This window comes from Magallana gigas, chromosome 4 (assembly GCF_963853765.1).
Source record: "Magallana gigas chromosome 4, xbMagGiga1.1, whole genome shotgun sequence".
Lineage (NCBI taxonomy): Eukaryota > Metazoa > Mollusca > Bivalvia > Ostreida > Ostreidae > Magallana > Magallana gigas.
In genome coordinates, this window is record NC_088856.1 from 49,416,920 (window position 1) to 49,440,112 (window position 23,193).

Sequence of the window (23,193 nt, forward strand, 5' to 3'; positions counted from 1 at the left end):
TATTGTAAAAGAAAAAAATCTTGGTTATAAGAGGCCGCAAATTATGTATCTGAGAGAAGAAAATTTGTGATAAGTATCCAATAAAACTTTTTTGAACTATAGAATGTACACCAGTAACGATTACAAAAGATTAAAAATAATAAGGCGTGAGGATTTCGCTATTTCTTGAAAACAAGTACATCCAAAAGTAAACCAATGACGGAGGTGTCGCTCTAGAGGTTGAGTTAGAGGAACACAGTGACATTAAATGTTACGCAGGATTCAGCAAAATTACCACAAGGTTACCAGCATGTGTACATAAATGCTGATTTGTAACATAATTATAAAGTTTTGTCATTTACAAAGGTTTAGAATAAATATGTAGAATTGGATGTTGAATACAGGATTTAGGATTCAAAATAGAAATAAACTTTTTTATCTATCAATCCTATCCTGCATTAATTAAGCAATTAATATTGAGATAAAAAAAAAATATCATCAAATTTAAAAAAAAGTTTAATATATAACACGTTTTTTTTTTAAAATTATTTTTAATTTTGAAAATATAACAATATATCATCTTTATTAAAAAAGTCCCAAATAAAGATCTTTTTACAAAATATATATCGTTAAAGGAAATGAATTAAACATGTACTCCCCTTTTAAGTTTTAAGTTTAGCTTTTTCATCTGGTTAAAAACTTCTAATTCACGTATCAAATATCATTATCTTTCTATACAATTAAAACACTTGTCGTATGCCATCAAAAGAAAACAATTAATTTGGGTGACAGTTTTTTTTAGAAATATGTAAAACATAACAAAAATAATATGCCATTTCCTTCATATGATTTACACAAGGGCAATGGCGAAGGAAGTAGCCCACGCCCAAAACGAGTTCTAATTGAAGATAGTACTAGTTACGCCCAAAGAGTCATACGGAAGGTGTAGTTAGGGTTCAACTATTCCTTATAATCTTCAACTAAGAAAAAATCAGAAAAATAAATATTCATATTATGAAACTTTCTTAAACTTCATATTTTCCAAAAAAAGAGCTTGCATCTGAAAGTACCCTTTGTGTCATTCTTTCAGACACGGATTAATATAGGATAAGTATAAGTTGTTTAATGTCTTCCCTTTAATTAATGCAACCAACACAGTTAACAATCACATGTTTATCGAATTTAAATAAATAATCTAACGTATTTTATTATTCTTTATTACATACTTAGTAATAAATACAGTTTTTTTGCATATGTGATACAAACTCGTATCGGCCTCCGGGGCTGATACAGGTTATCAGCCCTAGGGCTGATACGGATCCGTATCACACCCCTTGCGGAACTCCTCTGCCTTCTTTCGTATGAGCATTTGTGCATGTTTACAAACGAAAAATAAACATTTGCTACAGTTGACATTTCAAAGTGCAGTTTAGAACAAGAAATAATAGCAACTGTTTAGGAGAGTTAATTTGAAATCTGGGGAAAATCTGGTTCTGTAACTAAATGTTTAGTAAAACAATGATAAGATCTCATATTTTTATTTAATAGATGTACACACTACTTTCAAATGATATCTAAAATCATTTTGTTTAAGTTGATTTAAAAAATTTTTTTTATTACTAAGTATGTAATAAATATAATAATATATACCCTTTTTCCATATCACAGCCAGTACCAGCCCTCGACCAGTATCATCCCTCGGGCCTTCGTTCCTCGGGCTGATTTTGGAGTCTCGGGCTGATACTGGCTGTGATATGGAAAAAGGGTACATATTATTCTCTATGTACACTTAGTGTCTCACTATAAAGGAAAGCGTCACCTTAAAGTGATTACTTATAACACTACATACATTTTGAAGAAGAATATATCGCTATTTCAAATAACTGATAATCTTGAATTAACAATATTTTAAAATGGCTACAAACAATACATAATGTAATAAACACCATATTTACTTTATGTTTTTAACACATAAGCTATAATAATTTTAATAAATCTAGAAAACTACGGAACATTAAATAAGAAACACACATTCCATATTCTACACGATAAATATTACAATAAACCATATGTATAATTGTCAATGAATGCTAGAAATTTCTAGCATAACTAATTAATCAAACGTTTTCAGTACTGTTCATAAAATGTATTCTTAACATTGACGCCACTATAGTTTATGGCCGTCTTAATCTCATTTTCGACGCTTTCAGAGAGTAGCCCATTCCTCTAAAAGTTTTCCAGTTGATTCCTTTATTATTGCTGTAGTTATCATATTCGCCGTTTATGCTGCTATAAGTACATCCTCCATACCACCAGCCGCTTCTGCCTTGTGCAGCGCAGTTTTTACCGGAAGTGTCAAGATCATTATCAAAAGTACTAAACATTTCTCCATCAGCTTTTTCATCTCCATTAACAGATGACATGCTGTCACCTACAAGAAAAATGTAATGTATTTCTTCTAAATATCCTAGAAAGATAGAATGTTTAGACATTCAATCTGTATATATAGAACATATTCATAATATTCAAGCTGTATTGTACCTGCAGTTCCGGAATATCCTGATATGGTCAGCCTATAGTGATCGGTCCCATCAGACACATTGAATAAGCTATACTTTGCATATCTTTTGTTTCCGTCATGGTCTTCCAGATCAATGCTAACCGTTGTTAATCCAGACAGAGTCAGTCGGTGGATGTATTTAGTTCCTATAAATAAAATAAGGCTGTTTCCCCATTTTGTTTTAATAAAGTATTTTATTGTTTATTTTTTTCATTATCTGAGAAACCTTAAAATTGCTATTAAAACAATATCAACACACTTTGGAGATATTTTTTGCTTATTTCAATAATTTTGTTTTGGTTATGGTAATGGTTAAAAAAAAAATACAAGAATATCAAAACTATAACTAGATCAAAGCCCCGTTCCTCATGCTTACCAATCCAGTACTCAGTTAACACTGATCCAAATCCATTCGTGTATTCTTGCCGACCTCTGTCAAAGTCAACAGATCCATTGTGTCTATTCTGAATAACCTGTGTGACATATATATTAGGTAAAGTATTTTTATTCAAAGGACTCTGATTAGAACGTTTGTTTACTTATTATTTAAAATGAAGTCCTTTGTTTTGTCTTTTAGGAATGTATCTAATTCCAAAATAAATAAATACAATCACTTACTTATTCTGTAACTCCTAACTAAAACTATATATAAAGTATGAAACATACTGTCCATGTTTGATTTGACTCAAATTCACATAAGGCGAGAACGAGGGATCCTTCCATGTTTAAACCATAATTTCCAGACTCTGTTGTATATTGTCTCACACAATCACAATCCGAACACAGAACTATATAATACAACAAATATTATTAATTACAGCAACTTGCAAAAAATAGATAAACTATGGGTTTTTTCATCCTAAAACGATTAATTGACTCTTTTATTCTAAAGAAAAAAATAAATTTCGAGGTCGAGTAGAATTGGATTTCACGTTAATTTTCACATCTATTCATTTTAGATGAAGTCGTAGACGCGGAGTTTTCTTCGTACTTTTCTTATTATTGAGTTTTTATCCGAAATAAACATTACCCACACCGTATATTTATATATATTGAAAAATTGCAATTGTTTAAAAATAAATGGCAAAGTTGCTCTTATGACATTATTGCGACAAAAAAGCTAAAATGGCTTTCACAACAACATCATTAACCGGTATTGTAAATTACTAGTATGCATAAAACCGAAGGAATAAAGGTTCAACTTGTTGGCATATAAGAGACAGCTGTATATTTTTTTACTTATACTTTTTTTAAAAGGACATCTACATAAATATATAACAAGAGACCCATGGGCCACATATCTCACCTGAGGAACAATAGGTATGATAAAATCAGCTTAATGGAGTCATAATACAAACTATCTGGACAATGTACAATAATACATGTAGATCCTGTATAAATAAAATCCATTTTCCCCCTAGATATCCCTATGTTTATAATCATTAGTCCCTTTTCTAACAGGATGATTTTATAGTCTTATAACATGTTGAGTATTGCAGTTCTCGAAAAGATCCTTAACAATTGTTTATGTATGGGATATAAACCTACATCAAACTCTGAACCTTCTTGTGTGGCTGAAGAATTGTCCTGGGACCAAAGTCTTAACAATTATAAAGAATCATCGGGTTAATTAGTTTCTGAGAAGAAGATTTTTAAAGATTTACTCTACATATTCCTATGTAAAACTTTGACCCCCCTATCCATTGTGACCCCACCCTACTCATCGGGGTGTCATTATTTTAACAACTTTGAATCTACACTACCTGAGGATGCTTCCACACAAGTTTCAGCTTTTCTGGCTAATTAGTTTTTGAGAAGAAGATTTTAAAAATTTACTCTATATGTTCCTATGTAAAACTTTAACACCCCCCCCCCCAATGTTGCCCCACTCAACCCCAAGGAATCATGATTTTCACAACTTTGAATCTACACTACCTGAGGATGCTCCCACACAATTTTCAGATTTCCTGGCTGATTAGTTTCTAAGAAGATTTTTATAGATTTACTCTACATATTCCTATGTTAAATTTTGACTCTCCATTGTGGCCACATCCTACCCCTGGAGGTCATGATTTTCACAACCTTGAATCTACACTATCTGAGGATGGTTTCACACAAGTGTCAGCTTTCCTGGCTGATTAGCTTTTGAGAAGAAGCTTTTTAAAGATTTACTCTTCATATTCCTATATAAAACTTCGATTCCACTTCCCCATTGTTGACCCATCCTACCCCCGGGGTCATGATTTTCACAATTTTGAATCAATATTACCTGAGGATGCTTCCATACAACTTTGAATTAACACTACCTGATGATGATTCAACACAAGTTTCAGCTTTCCTGGCTGATTAGTTTCTGAGAAGAAGATTTTAAAAGATTTACTCAACATATTCATACGTTAAATTTTGATTCTCCATTGTGGCCACATCCTACCCCCGGAGGTCATGGTTTCTGAGAAGAAGGTTTTTATAGATTTACTCTACATATTCCTATGTTAAAATTTGACTCCCAATTGTGTCCCCACCCTACCCATGCATGGGGATCATGGTTTCACAGCTTTGGATTTACACTACCTGAGGATGCTTTCACACAAATTTCAGCTTAACTGTCTGACAAGTTTCTGAGAAGAAGATTTTAAAGATTTACTCTATATATTCCTATGTAAAACTTGGACCCCACATTGTGGCCCCACCCTACCCGTGTGGTCATGATTTTCACAATTTTGAATTTACACTACCTGAGGATGCTTCTATACAAGTTTCAGATTTTTTGACTGATTAGTTTCTGAGAAGATGATTTTTAAAGATTTACTCTATTTATTCCTTTGTTAAACTTTGACCCCCCATTGTGGCCCCACCCCATCCTCGGGGATCATGAATTTAACAACTTTGAGTCTACACTACCTGAGGATGCTTCTTCACAAATTTCAGCTTTCCTGGCTGATAAGTTTCTGAGAAGAAGATTTATATAGATTTACTCTACATATTCAGATGTAAAACTTTGACCCCCCATTGTGGCCACACCCAACCCTTGGAAATCATTATTTTTCACAACTTTAAATTTACACTACCTGAGGATGCTTCCACACAAATTTCAGCTTTCCAGGCTGATTAGTTTATGAGAAGAAGATTTTTAAAGATTTACTCTATATGATTTTATGTAAAATTTTAATACCCCCCCCCAATGTGGCCCCACCCAACCTCCAAGGATCATGATTTTCACAATTTGAATATATACTACTTGAGGATGCTTCCATACATGTTTCAGATTTCCTGGCTGATTAGTTTTTGAGAAAAAAATTGTTAAAGATTTACTCTATACATTCCTTTGTTAAATTTTGACCCCCATTGTGGCCCCACCCAACCCTCGGAAATCATGATTTTCACAACTTTGAATGTACACTACCTGAGGATGCTTCCACACAAGATTCTGCTTTTCTGGCTTATTAGTTTTTGAGATTTTTATTTTTAAAGATTTACTCTATATGTTCCTATGTAAAACTTTAACACCCCCATGTGGCCCCACCCAACCCCGAGGGATCATGATTTTCACAACTTTGAATAAACACTACCTGAGGATGCTTCCATACATGTTTAAGCTTTCCTGGCTGATTAGTTTCTAAGAAGATTTTTAAAGATTTACTCAACATATTCCTACGTTAAACTTCGACCACCCATTGTGGCATTACCCTACCCCTGGAGATCATGATTTTCACAACTTTGAATATACACTACCTGAGGATGCTTCCAAACAAGTTTCAGCTTTCCTGGCTGATTAGTTTTTGAGAAGAAGATTTTTAAAGATTTACTCTATATATTCCAAAGTAAAACGTCGACCCCCTATTGTGGCCCCACCCTACCCTCGGAGATCATGATTTTCACAACTTTGAATCAACACTACCCGAGGATGCTTCCACACATGTTTCAGCTTTTCTGGCTGATTAGTTTTTGAGAAGAAGATTTTTAAAGATTTACTTTATATATTCCGATGTAAAACTTCGACCCCCCATTGTGACCCCACCCTACCCTTGGGGATCATGATTGTCACAACTTTGAATCTACACTATTTGAGGATGCTTCCACACAAGTTTCAGGTTTCCTTTTCATTTCCATTTTTAACGATTTACTCTACATATTTCTATGTTAAACTTCGACCCCTCATTGTGGCCACACCCTATCCCCGAGGGTCATGATTTTCACAACTTTTAATTTACACTACTTAAGGACGCTTGCACACAAGTTTAAGCTTTCCTGGCCTTATGGTTGGTGAGAAGAATAGTTTTGAAAATTTCTCGAAAATTTTCATAAATTCCTAATTATCTTTCTTTTCCAAAAGGCGTGATCTTTAATTTTCACAACTTTGAATTCCCTTAAACTAAGGATGATTTGTATCAAGTTTAGTTGAAATTGGCCCAGTGGTTCATGAGGAGATGTTGAAAATGTGAAAAGTTTACAGACAGACAGACAGACGACGGTCAAAATGTGATCAGAATAGCTAAATTGAGCTTTTAGCTAAGGTGAGCTAAAAAGTATAAATAGTTTAATTCCTTTAACAATAATTTGTCCAAGCCAATTCATATCATTATGTGCTTAATCAAGACAGATTGGGCTTTGATAAAAATTAACTTTGATATTACCCCTAGACAAAGCCAAGAAGTTGAGTCCCTCATTTTGTGATCTTTGTACTTAAGCATATATATTTTTTGATAGAGTAAAACAATCATCAGGGTAGAAATACAAAAATTGGAAAGACATAATTATGTAAATATGTGAATTTTCTACAGATATCCACAGGATCCAATATAAATATAAATACAGTGGAGCCTCAGTTATCCGGACGCCTTCGTTCCCAAGTTCAATCGTCCGGATAGATGAAGCGTCCGGATATCTGAAATGTGTCTATTGTTGTCATGAATGATAATGATAGTGTTGATACTAGGTTTTTTGCCTTTCATACCGTATAGCAACACATGCTAGAGGTGTCTGTTGATATGAACGTTTTTAAGAGATAAAGAACTTTTAAAGAAGGTTTATTTTATTATTCTGTCATGAAATATTATAATATTATATAACCGGACAATAATGATAACCGAATCTAGCTAAATTCTTTGTGTCCAAGTGTGATATGTGTGTGATACACTGTTGTTCGCAATTTTCCAATTTTTGAAAGTGATTTGGGAAGTGAGTGTGTTTATACAAGCTACTCATGAGGGTCTGGCACGTAAAAAAGGTGTGAAACTTAATTGACAGGGGTAATCTTTTGTACTGAGTAGGGTATCATTAAATTTTACCGTCCGGTTAAATGAAGCAAGATTAGTAGTAAATCAGTGTTTTGTGGTAAAAACAGGCCGTCCGGATCCGGAACACGAAATTCCGGATAAATGAGACAAAATAACGTATAAAAAATCTGTTCCCAAATAATATCGTCCGTAAACTGAGGCGTCCGGTTATCTGGCGTCCGGATATCTGAGGCCCCACTGTATAAAGATTGATCAACTTCGAGGTGATCCCTAACGAACTCTCGACGGTGAATGATTTTTTTCTAACTGGTTTACTAAGTAACATCTTCACACAAGAAATTTATTTTTATAAAAGCTAACTTAATGCATTATTTGTTTTAAATTAAAAGATGGAATGTTAAAAGAACTATTATGGTATTATTTTTTACATGTGACTTCGTAAATGGAAATATCTAAAGTATCACCCTATACATCATAATAGTTGATTACATCAGAACAAAAACTTACGATATACACAAAAACCAGTTCTCCTGTCTTTAACGGTGTCTTCTCCACAGGAAAAATCCTACAATACAGAATACAGTGTCAAACTTGTGAAGAGACATTTTGAATTATTTGAAATACATAAAATTGACTTTTAGCAAATTAGTCCTTACCAAAAAGAACTGTTTACACGGACTCTCAGCTGTGACTGATTGTACTGTCTTCTGTAAACCAGTGGTTGCTCTGCACTCAGAACCATCAGGAACAGGACAGAGTTCTAAGGCGTTACAACTCAGATCCTCGATACACTGTACGGCACATCGTCCGTATGATGCTAGAAAAGACCGACTGGTGGTGCTGAACAAAGTCTCTTTTCTATCATAGTAAGGTACCTCTTGTTTGTAGGAAATGTCGGTTCTCTGAAAGTCCGTTCTGTAGAGTGATTTATATCTAATAATGGAGTATTTAACAACTCATGTTCGACACTTATATTTACGCAAGATATGAACAATGGAATTAGGAGACTGATAAAGAAACCGACAGTCATGTCCACTGCGAACAGTTTCATGGTATATGAAAATGGCTAGAACGTTTGTTACAGTTAAAGTATTTATAGAGTTGTAGGAAAGGGATTGATAAAATAATTGCTTGTTGTTAGTTTTTTATTCTAGAATTCTGTAGAATTGGTCCATAGTATAATAACATTTTTAGGATATATTATCATTATGGTTTTTTTTTATCGGATGTGTCTTTACTTATAATAACTTATTCAACACTTTATACCTAAAATACCAACATTTATTTACCTTTGGAATTAAAAAGGGGATAATGATGTTTAGAAAGCTTCAGATACGACACATCTTTTTATAGATCATTTTGTAAACAAACAACCGGATAACACCCCGGCTTGTTCTTACATATATTGTTAGGGCTCATCGACGGTGTTTCCTTTTAATTATGAATTCAGCTACGTTGCCTTTGAAGAGAAAAGAAAGGTTTAAATGACGTTGAAAAAATACGGATCAATATTTTTTTTCTACCATTTAAACAGGCATGTGGTTACAGTTTGGTCAAGATTTATTTTTTCCGTTTTTAATTTTTACAATGCTTGCTTGGGTCATTTTGTATGTTGGAAAGAAAATACAAGGCTTAGATCTTGAATGAATGTGGGAAAACGCAAGGAACTGTTTATGTCTGCTTAAAACGAATTAGCAGAGAGAAAAATCAGATTTAAAAAAATAGCAACCAACATAAATAAAACATGGCATGAGCCTTGTGAACATAAAAAAGAAATGTGAACTATGTATCTTGCATAAAACTCTACGACCGACACAGTGACTTAAATTTGGTTCATAATCAGAAAAGCGTTTTCGGCATTGCAAACAGTTAAGATTTGGCCAAAATCTAACCATGATCCTTCAACCATATATTGAAAGACATTTTGACACGAATCTATAAATTTAATTTAGTTATACAGTCATGGACACTGTGAAAAATAAACGAAACCCTTTTATAACACTTAAAACCACTTATTAATATATATGCTTAAATTTATATAAGAAAAACATACCATTTTTCTTTTTTATTATCTGTTGCAAAAACAAAATTACTGGTAATATTTTGCCGATAGAGTGCAGAATTCTTAATAATAATTTCAGTATTTATTGGGTTGACGGAAGAGATTGACAAAATAATTGCTTTTTAGTAGTTCTTACATTTAAGATGTTCTTAGATTTGGTTTTAAACAGTCCATAGTACATTTTTATATTTACCTTCTTAGAATATGAAATTGTTAAGGTTTTCTCAGATGTCTTAAAATATAATTTATCAATTAATACTTTATACCTAAAATACCAACATTACTAACCATTGTATTAAATATGAAATATAAAAGGATCTGATCCTGGGAGACAAAACCTTTTTTATGAATCATTTTGTAAATAGAAAATCGGGTAACACCCGTGATTGTTTGTATAGTTATCTTTAAGAATCATCGACGTTTTTTCCTTTCATTACGAATTCAGCTTTATGCCTCACATTAAGTACAAACTGCCAATATTTTTTTTTCAAAGTAGATTTGCAAACAGTGAAAAACATTGATCAAGCTCGTATTAAGTTTTTTAGTGTGTGAAATTTGAAGAAAAAAAAGAAAAGAAAAAGAGGTTTTCTTTAAGACGTTGAAAACATACAGCTAAATATTATTTCAATTTCTGTTATTATTAAAGTCTTTATTTTTTTCTAATGCATGACCTAATTGTGAAATGCATTTTGAATTTTCACATATCAATGAACGTCACTAAGTTATATTTGGACACTTTGTTACAAAAAATTGAAAATACCTACTAACACTTTATAACACATTTTTTCTTAAATTTGATAATACCATACTCATTTTCATTGTCGCTTGCTGCAAAAAATCAAAATAACGCTTACATTTCTGCTAACTAGAGCAAAAACACTCCTTGATTATGGATTAAAAATCATAGTAAAGATCCAATGTTCGCAAAGGCATATTTTCTTACTTTAATTGGTTTTGTCTTGAGCTCAAAGGTTTGGTACTTCTCACTCTTTATTTTTTCTTCATATGACTGATAAAAGAACAATTACCAAATAAACAAACTAAACAGATTCTATAAAGACATTAATTTCGTCAGACAAGTCAAACGAAAGGCTTGATAAGTGTTCAAGTTTTCCTTTAAATCTTCAACTTTTAATCAAAGTACCGAAGTACTGACGGGAGCTAATTTTATTGATTTGTTTAAATTTTTATATCAACTTATGTTATTTCGCATTGCAAGTAGTTCCTTAGCTGCATTTGAAAAAATACGTACATTGTTTTCTTACATGAATTATTGGACTTTACCGACAAGAAGTCTGAGCTACAGACGGAAAAACCTATATGAATCACGTTGTGTAATATTCAAATATAAAACGCCATCAAACTCTACCATGCATTATAAATCAGTGATCAAAATATTTCTGTAAAAGTGTATCAAAGCAATTCTTAACAATGATAATGAGGTTTAGTGTACGCCAGTACTGATTTTATCGATTGATTTGATAGTCTGACGCTTCTGCTGTAATTGATCTCATAGGAAGGAAAGCATACGATTAAAAAAAAATGTAAATTGTTCGAACTATTATAACCGACTATTTGTTAGGTATTTATAAGTAATTTTTCTTGAAAACAATGCTTCTAAATACATTAAATTGAACTATTATTCTCACGCACTACGTTTCATCAGCGGTGATGATTTTTCAACCCAGAATTCGTGGCTACCTCTCATCCACGAATATACACCCCACGGACTAATAAACTAGGGCTATAATTCATACTCCTTTTGTATGTATACGAAAATACACGAAATTACATCCCCTCGAACCTTTAAAATTTAAGCAATCCACGAAAAATGGCCCCCACGAATTTTAATGATTCCACAGTATCGATTTATTAGTGAATAAAGAAGGAAAAGAAATATTATTTATTAGTGTCTTTGTTTGATATGTTTTAGGAGTTAATGAACCTTTTTTGAATTAATAAAATCACACACCATGTACGTTGAAAACAACTTCATCGTATTTCATTGACTGCATTTAATGAAATGTTATATCCATCAGTTTCAATATTTTTATTATGTTTCTTTTCTGTCTAAGGAGAAATAGTAACTGATGGGAACGATCATGGCAGACATTCTATTATTGCATTTGAAGGATTTCTTATTTCATATTTCAGTCATCAATTTAGTTATTTTATACACTTTAAAGAATACAAAATGTTGTAAGAATAACTTGATAAAACTATCCTATCTATTATTTTTTTCTTAAAACAACGTTTATATTTTTTAAACATTTTATTTTAAAAAGCATTGATTTATGTACGTTTTCATCAATAATTGCAGTATTGGGTTTAAAGAATCTGTTATTATCTGGTTTTAAACACCTTCTTTTAAACACAGGATAAAATGATTTTTAAGATAATTTATATTTGCCGATAGCTGTGTTTCAGAATTGTCGACGTCTCTGTTTGTAAAGTGAGATTTTTCGATAATGCATTTCTGCTTTGCAACAGAAAGATGTTTGCATAAAGATTTGAGGGGCATGTCATAAAAACTACATTGTTTGATGCATTGATACATTGCATTATTATGGAGAAACATTAAAAAGAAAGACATAGTACAGGTCTTCTTAAGGAAGGTACTGTGGAATCATTAGAATTCGTGGTGGCTCAATTTTCGTGGAATTCGTGGGTAGCTCTCCCCCAGGAATTTAAATCCTCAACGAAAACAATTTTAGAAAGAGTTATCTTTGTTGCTCAAACAGTAACTAACGCATCCACGAAATCACATCCCCACGAATCAGCAAAAAAGTCATAATCCACGAAAATTGGCCCCCACGAATTTAAATGATTCCACAGTAAACTCAGCGGACCTTTTATTATTATGATTGTATTTGGTTTGTTTTGGAATCAAAATAATGCAAATATTGTGCTTGTCAAAGGAGTGATAATGCAATAACTGTTAACACATTTTTTTGAAGATTTATTTGATTCTTGTAACTGTATAACTTTGTATTGTCGTTATCAATATCAATGTTTTTCCTTATTTGCCTCATTCAATTACACACAAACTGGTTTTTTTTTTAAGAAAACCACAATCATTCTATTAATAGCGATATAAAGTTGTTTTCACACACAGGTGACACATTTTGTCAAAATAACATTGACCAGTAATTGTTAGAATTAAAAGAACTCACATCACTGTTTACTTTAAACTTAGTCGGCCAGAGAAGATCACTAAAATATGTCTTAAAGCTGACACAAAATTTAATATTTACCTTCTCTAGTGTCTTTGCCTATGATAACACTGCGTATCGATATTGTACTATATAACCCATTACTTCGAATGACGTATAATTGGGGTTCCAGCGGGGTTTGCTTATTTATATTTAAATATATAATCGTACAATGGTTAAAGTTATATAAAAATAAGTATTAAGGAATCATTCTTTGAATATTATGAGGTGATAATTTCGGGACGTGATCCAATCTATCATAAAGCACTTCGGGCTTTTTTGGTTTTTCATTTTCAAAGACTGATTCTTTATTCCTTAATAAAAGTATTTGGTTGTCATGACAGTTTGGATAGCTCCTAAACTGACACTGGGGTAAGCTCTCATTTTTCGTCGGATTAAAAACTTCTCATCCAGTTTTCGAATACCAGGACTTTCAATGTATCATTTATCAGGATATTTTATAATAGTTATTATACTACATGTATATTTTATCGAAAGAAAGCAATTTATTTTAAATGCCGTATTCAAAAACCTGTAACACATAACACCTGCAGCAATAATATGCACTTTCCTTGATATGACTGACAAAAAAAACCCCGATTACCTAGAAACCAACCTAAACAGAATCTATTACACTAATATGCACGCCCAGTTAACCACATGGAGGGCGTGGTAAGAATTCAACTATTCCTAGGAATCTTTAACCATAAAAAATCAGAAATAATACCCATTTTAAAGAGACAATACAGCTGAAAACATATGTGTGAATAACTTCAGATTTACCTATTGTATCGTAAGAAAATAAGAAATAACGGTGTTGTAGTAGTTGAAATATATAAAAATCCCTTTCACATACTTAATTCGCGTAATTATGAGCTTCCGGAAATGTAAGGGTCGTACAAACCGGAGTAATCTTATATCGTTTATCTGTACCACGTGAACTTTGTAAACGGAACACATTCTCGCGTACTCCATAATTTATAAATGGTTAACTCATTTCGGATCATTTTAAAATGAACAGATATTAATATGTCAAATAACCCCTCAATGGGCCTCATTTACAAAAATGAATTTAGTTTGTAGCAACTCCTATGATAAACAAGAAAAATAAATGCTTAAAAAATAATAATTGTGGTTATTTTAGAAACTTTTAACAATTATTACCTGGGAGAAGTAGAAAAAACATATTTTTATCAACAAACATGTCCAGGAGAATCTTTGCGAGCACTGCATGTGTTTCATTTACAGTAAATATGCATGCGTAATAGTATAGAAGGCTGAACCCCGTGACACGTTGCGATGTAAATATGTGATAGGTTATACGTAATTATTAAATTCTAATGAAGTAGTTAGATTTAATTCATGAAGAACTTTGAAATTTTCTGAAAGTTTATACATTCATGAGTAGAACAAAAATACCGAACCCGATCGAAAAAAAAAATCAAATCAGATTTTCCGTACTGTCTCTTCAAATATATGAAAAATATAGACTGAAAGGACAACAAAGAATTAACGTACACTGAAAACCAGTTTTGTCGTTTAGGTCATTTACTTGAATGATGAATTGATACAACTGTATAACGAGCTATAAAGGGGGATCACCTAAATAAACAATAAAACAATACAGGATTAAACATGTATGTATGCGTCAAGTTTAAGTGTAATTCCCCTACTTCTGACTATATAATTACATATATGCATGTATTGAAAATACAAACATAAACATCATTCATGCACCAAATGTTATATAAATGAGTTCATCCTTTTAGGCGCCCAAACGTATAAACATAAATATTTACATCTACCAAGTATGATTCCCTCTATTTCTTACGGAAACTTGTAGCTAATTCTTAGGTGGCAGCGGACAGTTTTTTTTTTTTTATACAATTCATTGTAACCAAGGGATGCATGTCTTCGGAACTCTGTAACTAGAATTTCCTCAGTTCCCATTCAGCACAAATACCTTTCATTAAATCCAATCATCAATTTCTGAAGAAGATCATGGTCAAAACCTGTAAAATTTTCTACATACTGGTTTTATTAGATTTTCACTGTGTAAAGTCAGCACAACAGTAATAGCCGCAGGTTTCGCATTTTACTTCTGATTCTCATGTACCTAACATAAGGGGCCTACATAATGCATATCAATTTCAACAAGAGACACCCCTCTAACTAATGATAATCATTAAAAATAATTTCATTAATTTTAGCAACACTCATAAGCCTTCAAGTACACCAACTCTCAATTTTACAAAAATATTGACGGGTACTTTATCCGAAACTGTCCCTTGCTACCTTAACTCTATAGAAACAGTCAGACTAAAATCTACACGCCCGTTTATTGAGTGGTCGAAACCTGCAGCGACCAAAAAAAAAAAATCGCTGACTACATGAAATATTCATGATGATGTTGGACTAAAATTTCTGTAAGAGACAATTTGGCTGTTACTTTTAGCTAGTGTATTAATGTACATTAACAGTAATTTAGTGAATTTCACTTACTTTTTACAATCAATTTATTAATTTGTTAAAAGAAAAGATGTAAATATAAACAAAAAAATGCTCTCTTTGATGATTTCTGCGGGTAATGAAGGTAGCGATAATTGCAGATAAAACGCAGGTTATGTATTTTTTCTGCAATGTCGCACCTTCATATCCCGCAAGAATTACCCCAAAAAGCATTTTATTGTTTAAATGAAGGACAAACAAAAAAGTATTTACAATATACAGTTTAAACTAGAAAGTAAATATAATTTTGAAAAACCAAGTCACGGTGCCTTTTTATTGAACATACATGTACACAACGCTTAAGCAGAGAGTGGCCTGGGTGGGGTTAAATTTTCACTGCACTAACACAGTCAGGCAGTGTTTCTTTCTAAACCACTCCTGTTCGCTTTATCGGCCGAATTTGCATGCTTTTCAATTTAAACTCATCTTTTAAGACCGTTATAAATGCTTATGTTTTGGACTTTCCAATGGTTTTTTTTGAGTTTGTATTGAATAGACAAGGAACATGTGTAATATATATTTTTGTTATGAGAATAATACATAACGTCATGGCCAAGAGCTATATGCCTTGAATTCTTGAAGTTGGGGATTTCCCGCAGTTCCCGTTTGCCACCTTCTTTTGAAAACGATGCTACGTGCCTGTGAAAAAACCCAACTAATTTTAATTGATTCTACGAAGACTCACTCCCGTTTCAACGGATTATTGTATAAGGAATATTATCATATTAATAACTGGCTTTTCTTAACATTAAAAATATATGTAAATTATATTTCTTTATTAACCATTATTTACGATATCGTTTAACAATAACCAATAACGTTAACTCGAATACACATAGAATTAGCATCAGTATGTTTACCTTCATGACGAAAGGACGTCAATTGTCGAACAATATTAACTTAAAGATGTACCTCAATACTATGCGCCTTATAATTCTTTACAAATTATTTGTGGTGATTATCTGGTTTTTATATTTATTTAGAAAAGGAGAATTGCAGCAAAATAGTAATAAAAGTTCATTTATATCAGTGTCTTTCTGTTGCGTTAATTTACCATCCAAAACCAAACTTCTTCAAATAAGACCTCACAATGCTTTTAACTGACCTACACGTACAGTAAACATTCAATGCTTTTGCTCTACGCATACAGTATGCAAACTCACAGCTCGTGATATTCTGGTAAAATTTTCTACTTATATTGGCAAAAGTACTAGAAGCATGGTCAGGTTTTTCTTTTGAGATACATATTCAACTTTTCATGTCCTTATTTCAGTTTTAATGATTGCATTTTGTATATAACAATAATTTTAACATTGAAATGTGACCCTGGATATTGTTTTTAATAATGTTCGCTTGATATATTGCAAGAAGAATACATACAACTTTTATACTTTTGTCAGTTTATTACCGTAACGCATAAGTTTTTTTAAAAAAATCTATTGATCGATATATTTGATGAAAATCACCTCACACTACCTTCGACTGTACGCAGAGCTACGTGTTCGATTTGTTTACAAGCTACGACGAACAGCACTACCCTATACTGCGCACTTTCGTTCCTACACTGTGTATTTAAATGAGAACTATCTTTTATGTTATTTATCTGTATTGAATTTTTTTGGATTCGGTCATAAAAACGTCAATTACCGACTGATATTTAATGCTATTCTCTAAAACACTTAGTAAATTGAATGTGGGTAAAATTATGATATTTTCCAAGTTTCTATGAATACTCTATCGTATTTTATTATTTTTTTTATTCTACGTGTCGGAAATCTCGACAAAAATTAGTTATAACATAACATTCATTTTGAAGATAAAACAAAGTTAGTTCAAACAATTCAGGATCTTGAATAAATAGGATTAAAAACTATTATAAACACAATGTTTACTTTAAGTCTTTGACATATCATCAATAATAATCTAATAAACCTAATAACTATGGGCCCTTAGACAAAAATCACACATTTCATATTCTGAAGAAAATTATAACAAAGAAAACATATGTTTGATTTTCAATGATTGCTACTAATATGTAGCATAGCCATATGATTAAGGGGGTGTGCGGCCATCTTGTACATTAAGGATGACAATGTGAACATTTCTTGAACTGGCTTGTTTCTGTCCAAAACTTACCAAAAATGTTGCCGAAAGATATGAAGGCAGTAAATATGAGATTCTGCAGGTTGTTTTGAATACAAATTATGCATACAAGAAGAGGACAATGCCTTTTTAATATCTTAAAACAGCTGTCGAACTGCGCAGCTACGAACTTATTTCAAAGATTTAAAAATGTGAAAAAATATGAAGGGGGTTCATTTGGGTCCTCTCTACAACCATTTGTTGAAAAATGTTTGAATCCTGAACATTCAATTTATTCAACAATTTTTGTTGAAATCTTGCCTCAAAATAGGGTACCCTATTTTCATTAGTTGACATGAGAGCTATTTTAGAATAAGAGATATCTATACTTAGAACTCCTGTGCCTATGGAGACACATTGACGTTATATTTTCATAGAAGAAAGATCATTTAAAACAATTTGTTTTGAATTATATATATATATATATATATATATATATATATATATATATATATATATATATATATATATATATATATATATATTTATATATATATATCTGTCTCATGTTTGTTTTACGGGGGTGTTTTCAGTTCTATAAGTATAATTTTAATTCTTTTTAGAAGTAGGGCAGAAGTCAAAAAAGTGATTCTCTTAAATGAAAAGAATAAAAATTATATTCTTATAATATATTAAGAGTATGGTACCCTAATTTGAGACAAAGTTACAACTTTAATAAACAAGCGTAGACCTTATTCTCAGCAAGTGGTTGTAGAGAGAACAGAATTGGACCCTCTTCATAGTTATTCATATTTTTAAATCTTAAAAATAAGTCTTTAGCGCAGTTCCATAACTCTTCTGAGTGATGAAAAAAGGCAATGTTCTGTTCCTTTATGCATAATTTATATACTTGCTTTAATATCGTTTGGCGATATTTTTGACCAATTTCAGACAGAAACAAGCCATTTCAAGAAATGTTTATATTCTTATACTCAAATGTACAATATGGCTGAACATCCCCTTAAACTTTTTTCAGTGCTATTACATGTAATAAGACACGTTCTTTACACTGGCACTATTATAGTTTATGAACGTCTAACCATCATTTTTGACGCTTTCAGAGAGTAGCCCATTCCTCTAAAAGTTTCCCAGTTGATTCCTTTATTATTGCTGTTGTTATCATATTCGCCGTTTATGCTGCTATAAGTACATCCTCCATACCACCAGCCGCTTCTGCCTTGTGCAGCGCAGTTTTTACCGGAAGTGTCAAGATCATTATCAAACGTACTAAACATTTCTCCATCAGCTTTTTTATCTCCATTAACAGATGACATGCTGTCACCTACAAGAAAAATGTAATATATTTCTTCTTAATACCCTTACCAAAATAAGAAAAGGGGAATGTTTAGACATTCAAACTGTTTATATAGAATATATCCATAATTTTAGCTACATCATACCTGCAGTCCCGGAATAACCTGATATGGACAGCCTATAGTGATCATTCCCATCTGACACATTGAACAAGCTATACTCTGCATATCTTTTGTCTCCGTCATGGTCTTCCAGATCAATTCTTATTGTCGTTAATCCAGACAGGGTCAGTTGATGGATATACTCAGTTCCTAACAATAAAATTAATTAAGGAAATGTATTGTAGATACCGTAATTCATCCTTATTAAATAAACGCGTGTTAATACTTGTATGTTTTTTTTCAAAGGCAAACAAGTATCTCATCTTATTTTAGCCCGTTTTTTAATTAATGAAATTGGGTTCCTTACTCATCCCATAACAGTAACTCATCCTATAAATCACTTTAACTTTACCTAATTTTTTTTATAATTCATAGATTGTGTTCTCTAAGAATCAATTTCTATTAAGCTGTGCTAATAATTGCATAGGGTTATTGAGCGTATATTTTTAAAACACTATCAATACTGACACAAGATTTCTGTTTCAATAGAATTATAGTTATACTGATTTTCAACAAACGTATACATACTTGCAAGACGTACACTTAAATCAATGTAAGGCAAACATTAGAATTTATTAATCGAAGTTTCATCTATTTCCATCCAAAAAAAACCCCCCCAAACAAAACAACCTAACAGATATCGGAAAAAAATAACATTGGAAAATCGCTGTAACCTAATAAATGAACAAAGTAACGATGTCATCAGGCTTATCTTCATGGCATGTGCATTTCATTGAAAACTGAAAAGCTGGATGGAACTTTTCAATAAAGAAACACATGTAATTGAATTTTTTTTTTTGTGTTGAGGAACTTCATTTTGACCCCTTTAAAATTCATAGCAAAAATAACAACGTTACAGAAAAATGTAGTTTTACAATGCAGTAAAAAGCCACAATGATTACCATATACAAAGTGATTGTTTACCTATCCAGTACTCAGTTAGCACTGATCCAAATCCATTTGTGTATTCCTGCCAACCTCTGTGAAAGTCGACAGATCCGTTATATCTATTCTGAATGACCTGTACATAGTTAAACTGTTTCATTAAAAGTATAAACTGCACGTGTAAATATTTAATCATTAATTCAACCTGTATCAGATTCAACAAATTTCACATTAATTTCACATTAATTGTTATTAATAAAATAGATATTCGAAACATTTTTTTCGCTCTTTATTTCTGCAAAGTATAAGTTATGTATACTTTTTGCATATGATGCAAAAATATTAGAGCGTATTGAATACATTATGACAAACTGACAGGAAGCAGAAATGTTGTACAACTAGTATTTTCTCGTTCCATATACATTGTATATTGTTGCGACACTAAGAAAATGTTATTTGTAAGTGTGAATTGATTCATTTATTTTCATAGTTCAGTATTGTTTTGCACAGTATATAAAATATAACATATCTTACCGTCCAGGTTTGATTTGATTCAAATTCACATAAAACAAACACTAGATTCCCATCCATATTTAAACCGTACCCTCCAGACTTTGTTTTGTATTTTCTGACACAATCACAGTCCGAACAGTCATCTACAAAAATTTTATCGATAAAAATGACGACGCTTCCTCAATATGCTAGCAACAGTATTACGTGTCAAATTCAAAGTACTTTTAAAGGTATTAGTATTCTGTCAAAATAGCCAGGTTAAGTTATCCACTTAGTATAATATTCTAAATAATGACATATTGAAATGAATAACAAAATGTTTTAATAATTTAAAAATAAATAGCATCATGTTCCAAACAAGTTCAAATCCCTGTGAACTTTTTAACATTGCTGTTTATTACCTCTATTTACATTTGAAAAAAGCAAATTGTTCAGAATTGTTTAATATACAGAGATTTGAAGTTTACAATAATACCACCGACAAGCGATAAACACGTGTTATGATCATCGTGAAATTTTGGAAAAGTTTACACAGAATTGAACGTTTTCGCTATTCTATAGGTTCATGTAAGGAAACAGAAATTTTGCAAATGTTAATATCAAATTGTAAAAAAAATGGGACAGGGAAAAACTATAACGTGAAAATAGACTGAAAGACATTATTATTGTTTCAAATTCAATTTAGACGGAAAAAGCTTAAAAAATACTGTACATTCCTAATTAAACGCGAGGAATTATTATCCGTGTAAAATCGCGACAAGCAACCCTCACGGATCTTAAAATCACGCTTTCATTTTTCAAATAGTTTTGTACTATAGGGATTTATGACAAAAATGACCCTCGCGAATTTAGATTTTCGTGATTTGATGCAAAACAATTGAAATTGCGTAATAAAGTATTCGCGTTAAAAAGAAATGTACAATATGATTCTGTTTAATTTAATTTTGACTACCAGGCGCAAGAAATATAAACTTTTACCAAATATACAAAGGCCCTGTCTTCTATCTGGAAAGGAATCGTCACCACACGACAAGTCCTGCAGAAGTATATCACAACACAGTTGGTTCAACATATTATAATTTGAATGTAAAGGTTTATTTATATTTAAAAATAATCAATTTAAAGGATTATATATGATATGGGCCTGAAATCGCCCCCGAAAATGAACATCACCATTTCACTGTAATTCTTTGTAAATATATATATATATATATATATATATATATAATATATATATATATATATATATATATATATATATATATATATATATATATATATATATATATAGTGTTTTTACATAATATTCATTTTGATTTAACTGCCCACAATTTAGAAATATGACATCGTAAAGACTACTTTCCCCACCATTTTTGCAATTTTAGCACAAAACAATTGTTTTCAAGCAGTTTTTCTTTCAGAAAACATATAGCACATGCTTGAACCCGAAACACTTTTAAAAATGTGGAAATATGGGGGCCAAATTTAACTTAATTTAACAAATAAAGTTCTTTATATTTGTGACTTTGACAATTCAATTTGAAAGAACATATCTTACCATTACAAATTGTTTACAAGTCTCAGTCCCGTATGTCTGAGACGCTGTATTGAGCAGACCAGTGGTAGCCCTGCACTCAGAACCACCTGGTATTGAACACAGTTCTAAAGCGTTACAACTCAAATCCTCGATACACTGTTCGGCACATCGTCCGTATGAAGCGATGAAAGATTGGTTGGTGGTGCTGAACAAGGTCTCATTTCTAGAATAGTAAGGTACTTCTCTCCTGTAAGCAAACTCCAAATCTCTGAAAGTCATTCCTGAGGAGCAACTTATAAATGATGTCAAAAAGAAACAAATATTAATGAGAGCAATCATTGCGATCATCTAAAAATTTCAACTTCCTTTTAGAAATAGTAAATTAATCTCTTATACGATGTAGGCAGTTCTTTGTAAGAAATAGAGTGAACTGATTCTCACATCCAAGGGGTATTTTATCATATATTTTTATTTCAGTAATCAATTAGTACACGTTTGATTGCTTCTTTACAATGACTTGATAACACTTTCACAGATTTTTATTAACCGATCTTTATATTTTCTAAACACTTCATGTTTAAAAGCATTGCTTTGTGTAAGTTTTCATCAATGCGTATAGTATCGGGTTACAAGAACCTGATTGAAGGCAATGTCCGGTATTAAACATCAGACTGTAAACACCGGACAAAAATGACTTTTTACATATGTATTGATATAGCTGTGTTTTAGAATTATATGACACGTTGGTCAATTTTCGAGAGTGAGATTTTTCTTTAAAGATCTCCTTTTATGCCCTGCGCCAGACTGACGTATACATTAGGATTTGAAAGGCAAGCCATAAAAAATTACACTGTTTTATGTTTTGTTACAATGTAAGTGTAGGAAATGCATTAAAATGAAGGTATAGTACAAGTGTTCTTCAGACAGGTATGCACAGCGGGTAGCATATCTCTATGTTTGTATTGGGTTTGTATAAGGTCCAAGTTTAAAAACAGCCTTATAAGGTGAATGATATCAAACGTTTTGAAGATTTCTATGATGTTGGTAACTGTAACACGTATTCATCATCAGCACTTTTCTTCTTTACGCGTCATTTTTTAGACAAAACTCGTTTTAGAAAACAGATACTGTGGCAAAGTAACG

General features: G+C 31.8%; 1 protein-coding gene and 1 long non-coding RNA gene across 2 annotated transcripts; both read right to left on the bottom strand.

The window, feature by feature from the left end:
* Window positions 1-1,614: 1,614 nt before the first annotated feature.
* LOC117682336 (ficolin-1) lies at window positions 1,615-8,813 on the bottom strand. Its single transcript, XM_066080955.1, has 6 exons — window positions 8,433-8,813; window positions 8,284-8,341; window positions 3,206-3,327; window positions 2,916-3,012; window positions 2,521-2,685; window positions 1,615-2,410 (listed from the first exon to the last, which is right to left on the bottom strand). Exons 3-6 carry the CDS (start codon window positions 3,260-3,262, stop codon window positions 2,154-2,156), a joined length of 576 nt encoding a protein of 191 aa, XP_065937027.1. The 5' UTR covers window positions 3,263-3,327; window positions 8,284-8,341; window positions 8,433-8,813; the 3' UTR covers window positions 1,615-2,153.
* Window positions 8,814-20,532: 11,719 nt separating this feature from the next.
* LOC136274360 (uncharacterized) lies at window positions 20,533-22,457 on the bottom strand. The gene is made up of 3 exons (XR_010712664.1): window positions 22,072-22,457; window positions 21,492-21,549; window positions 20,533-20,656 (listed from the first exon to the last, which is right to left on the bottom strand). It is a non-coding gene; the product is annotated as an uncharacterized lncRNA (long non-coding RNA).
* Window positions 22,458-23,193: the final 736 nt, after the last annotated feature.

Coding starts and splice junctions, on each gene's coding strand:
- LOC117682336 (XM_066080955.1), bottom strand. CDS start 3,262: ATGGAAGGATCCCTCGTTCTCGCCTTATGTGAATTTGAGTCAAATCAA. Junction 2,686..2,915: donor GTTAACTGAGTACTGGATTG/GTAAGCATGAGG, acceptor TTTTATTTATAG/GAACTAAATACATCCACCGA. Junction 2,411..2,520: donor AGGATATTCCGGAACTGCAG/GTACAATACAGC, acceptor TTTTTCTTGTAG/GTGACAGCATGTCATCTGTT.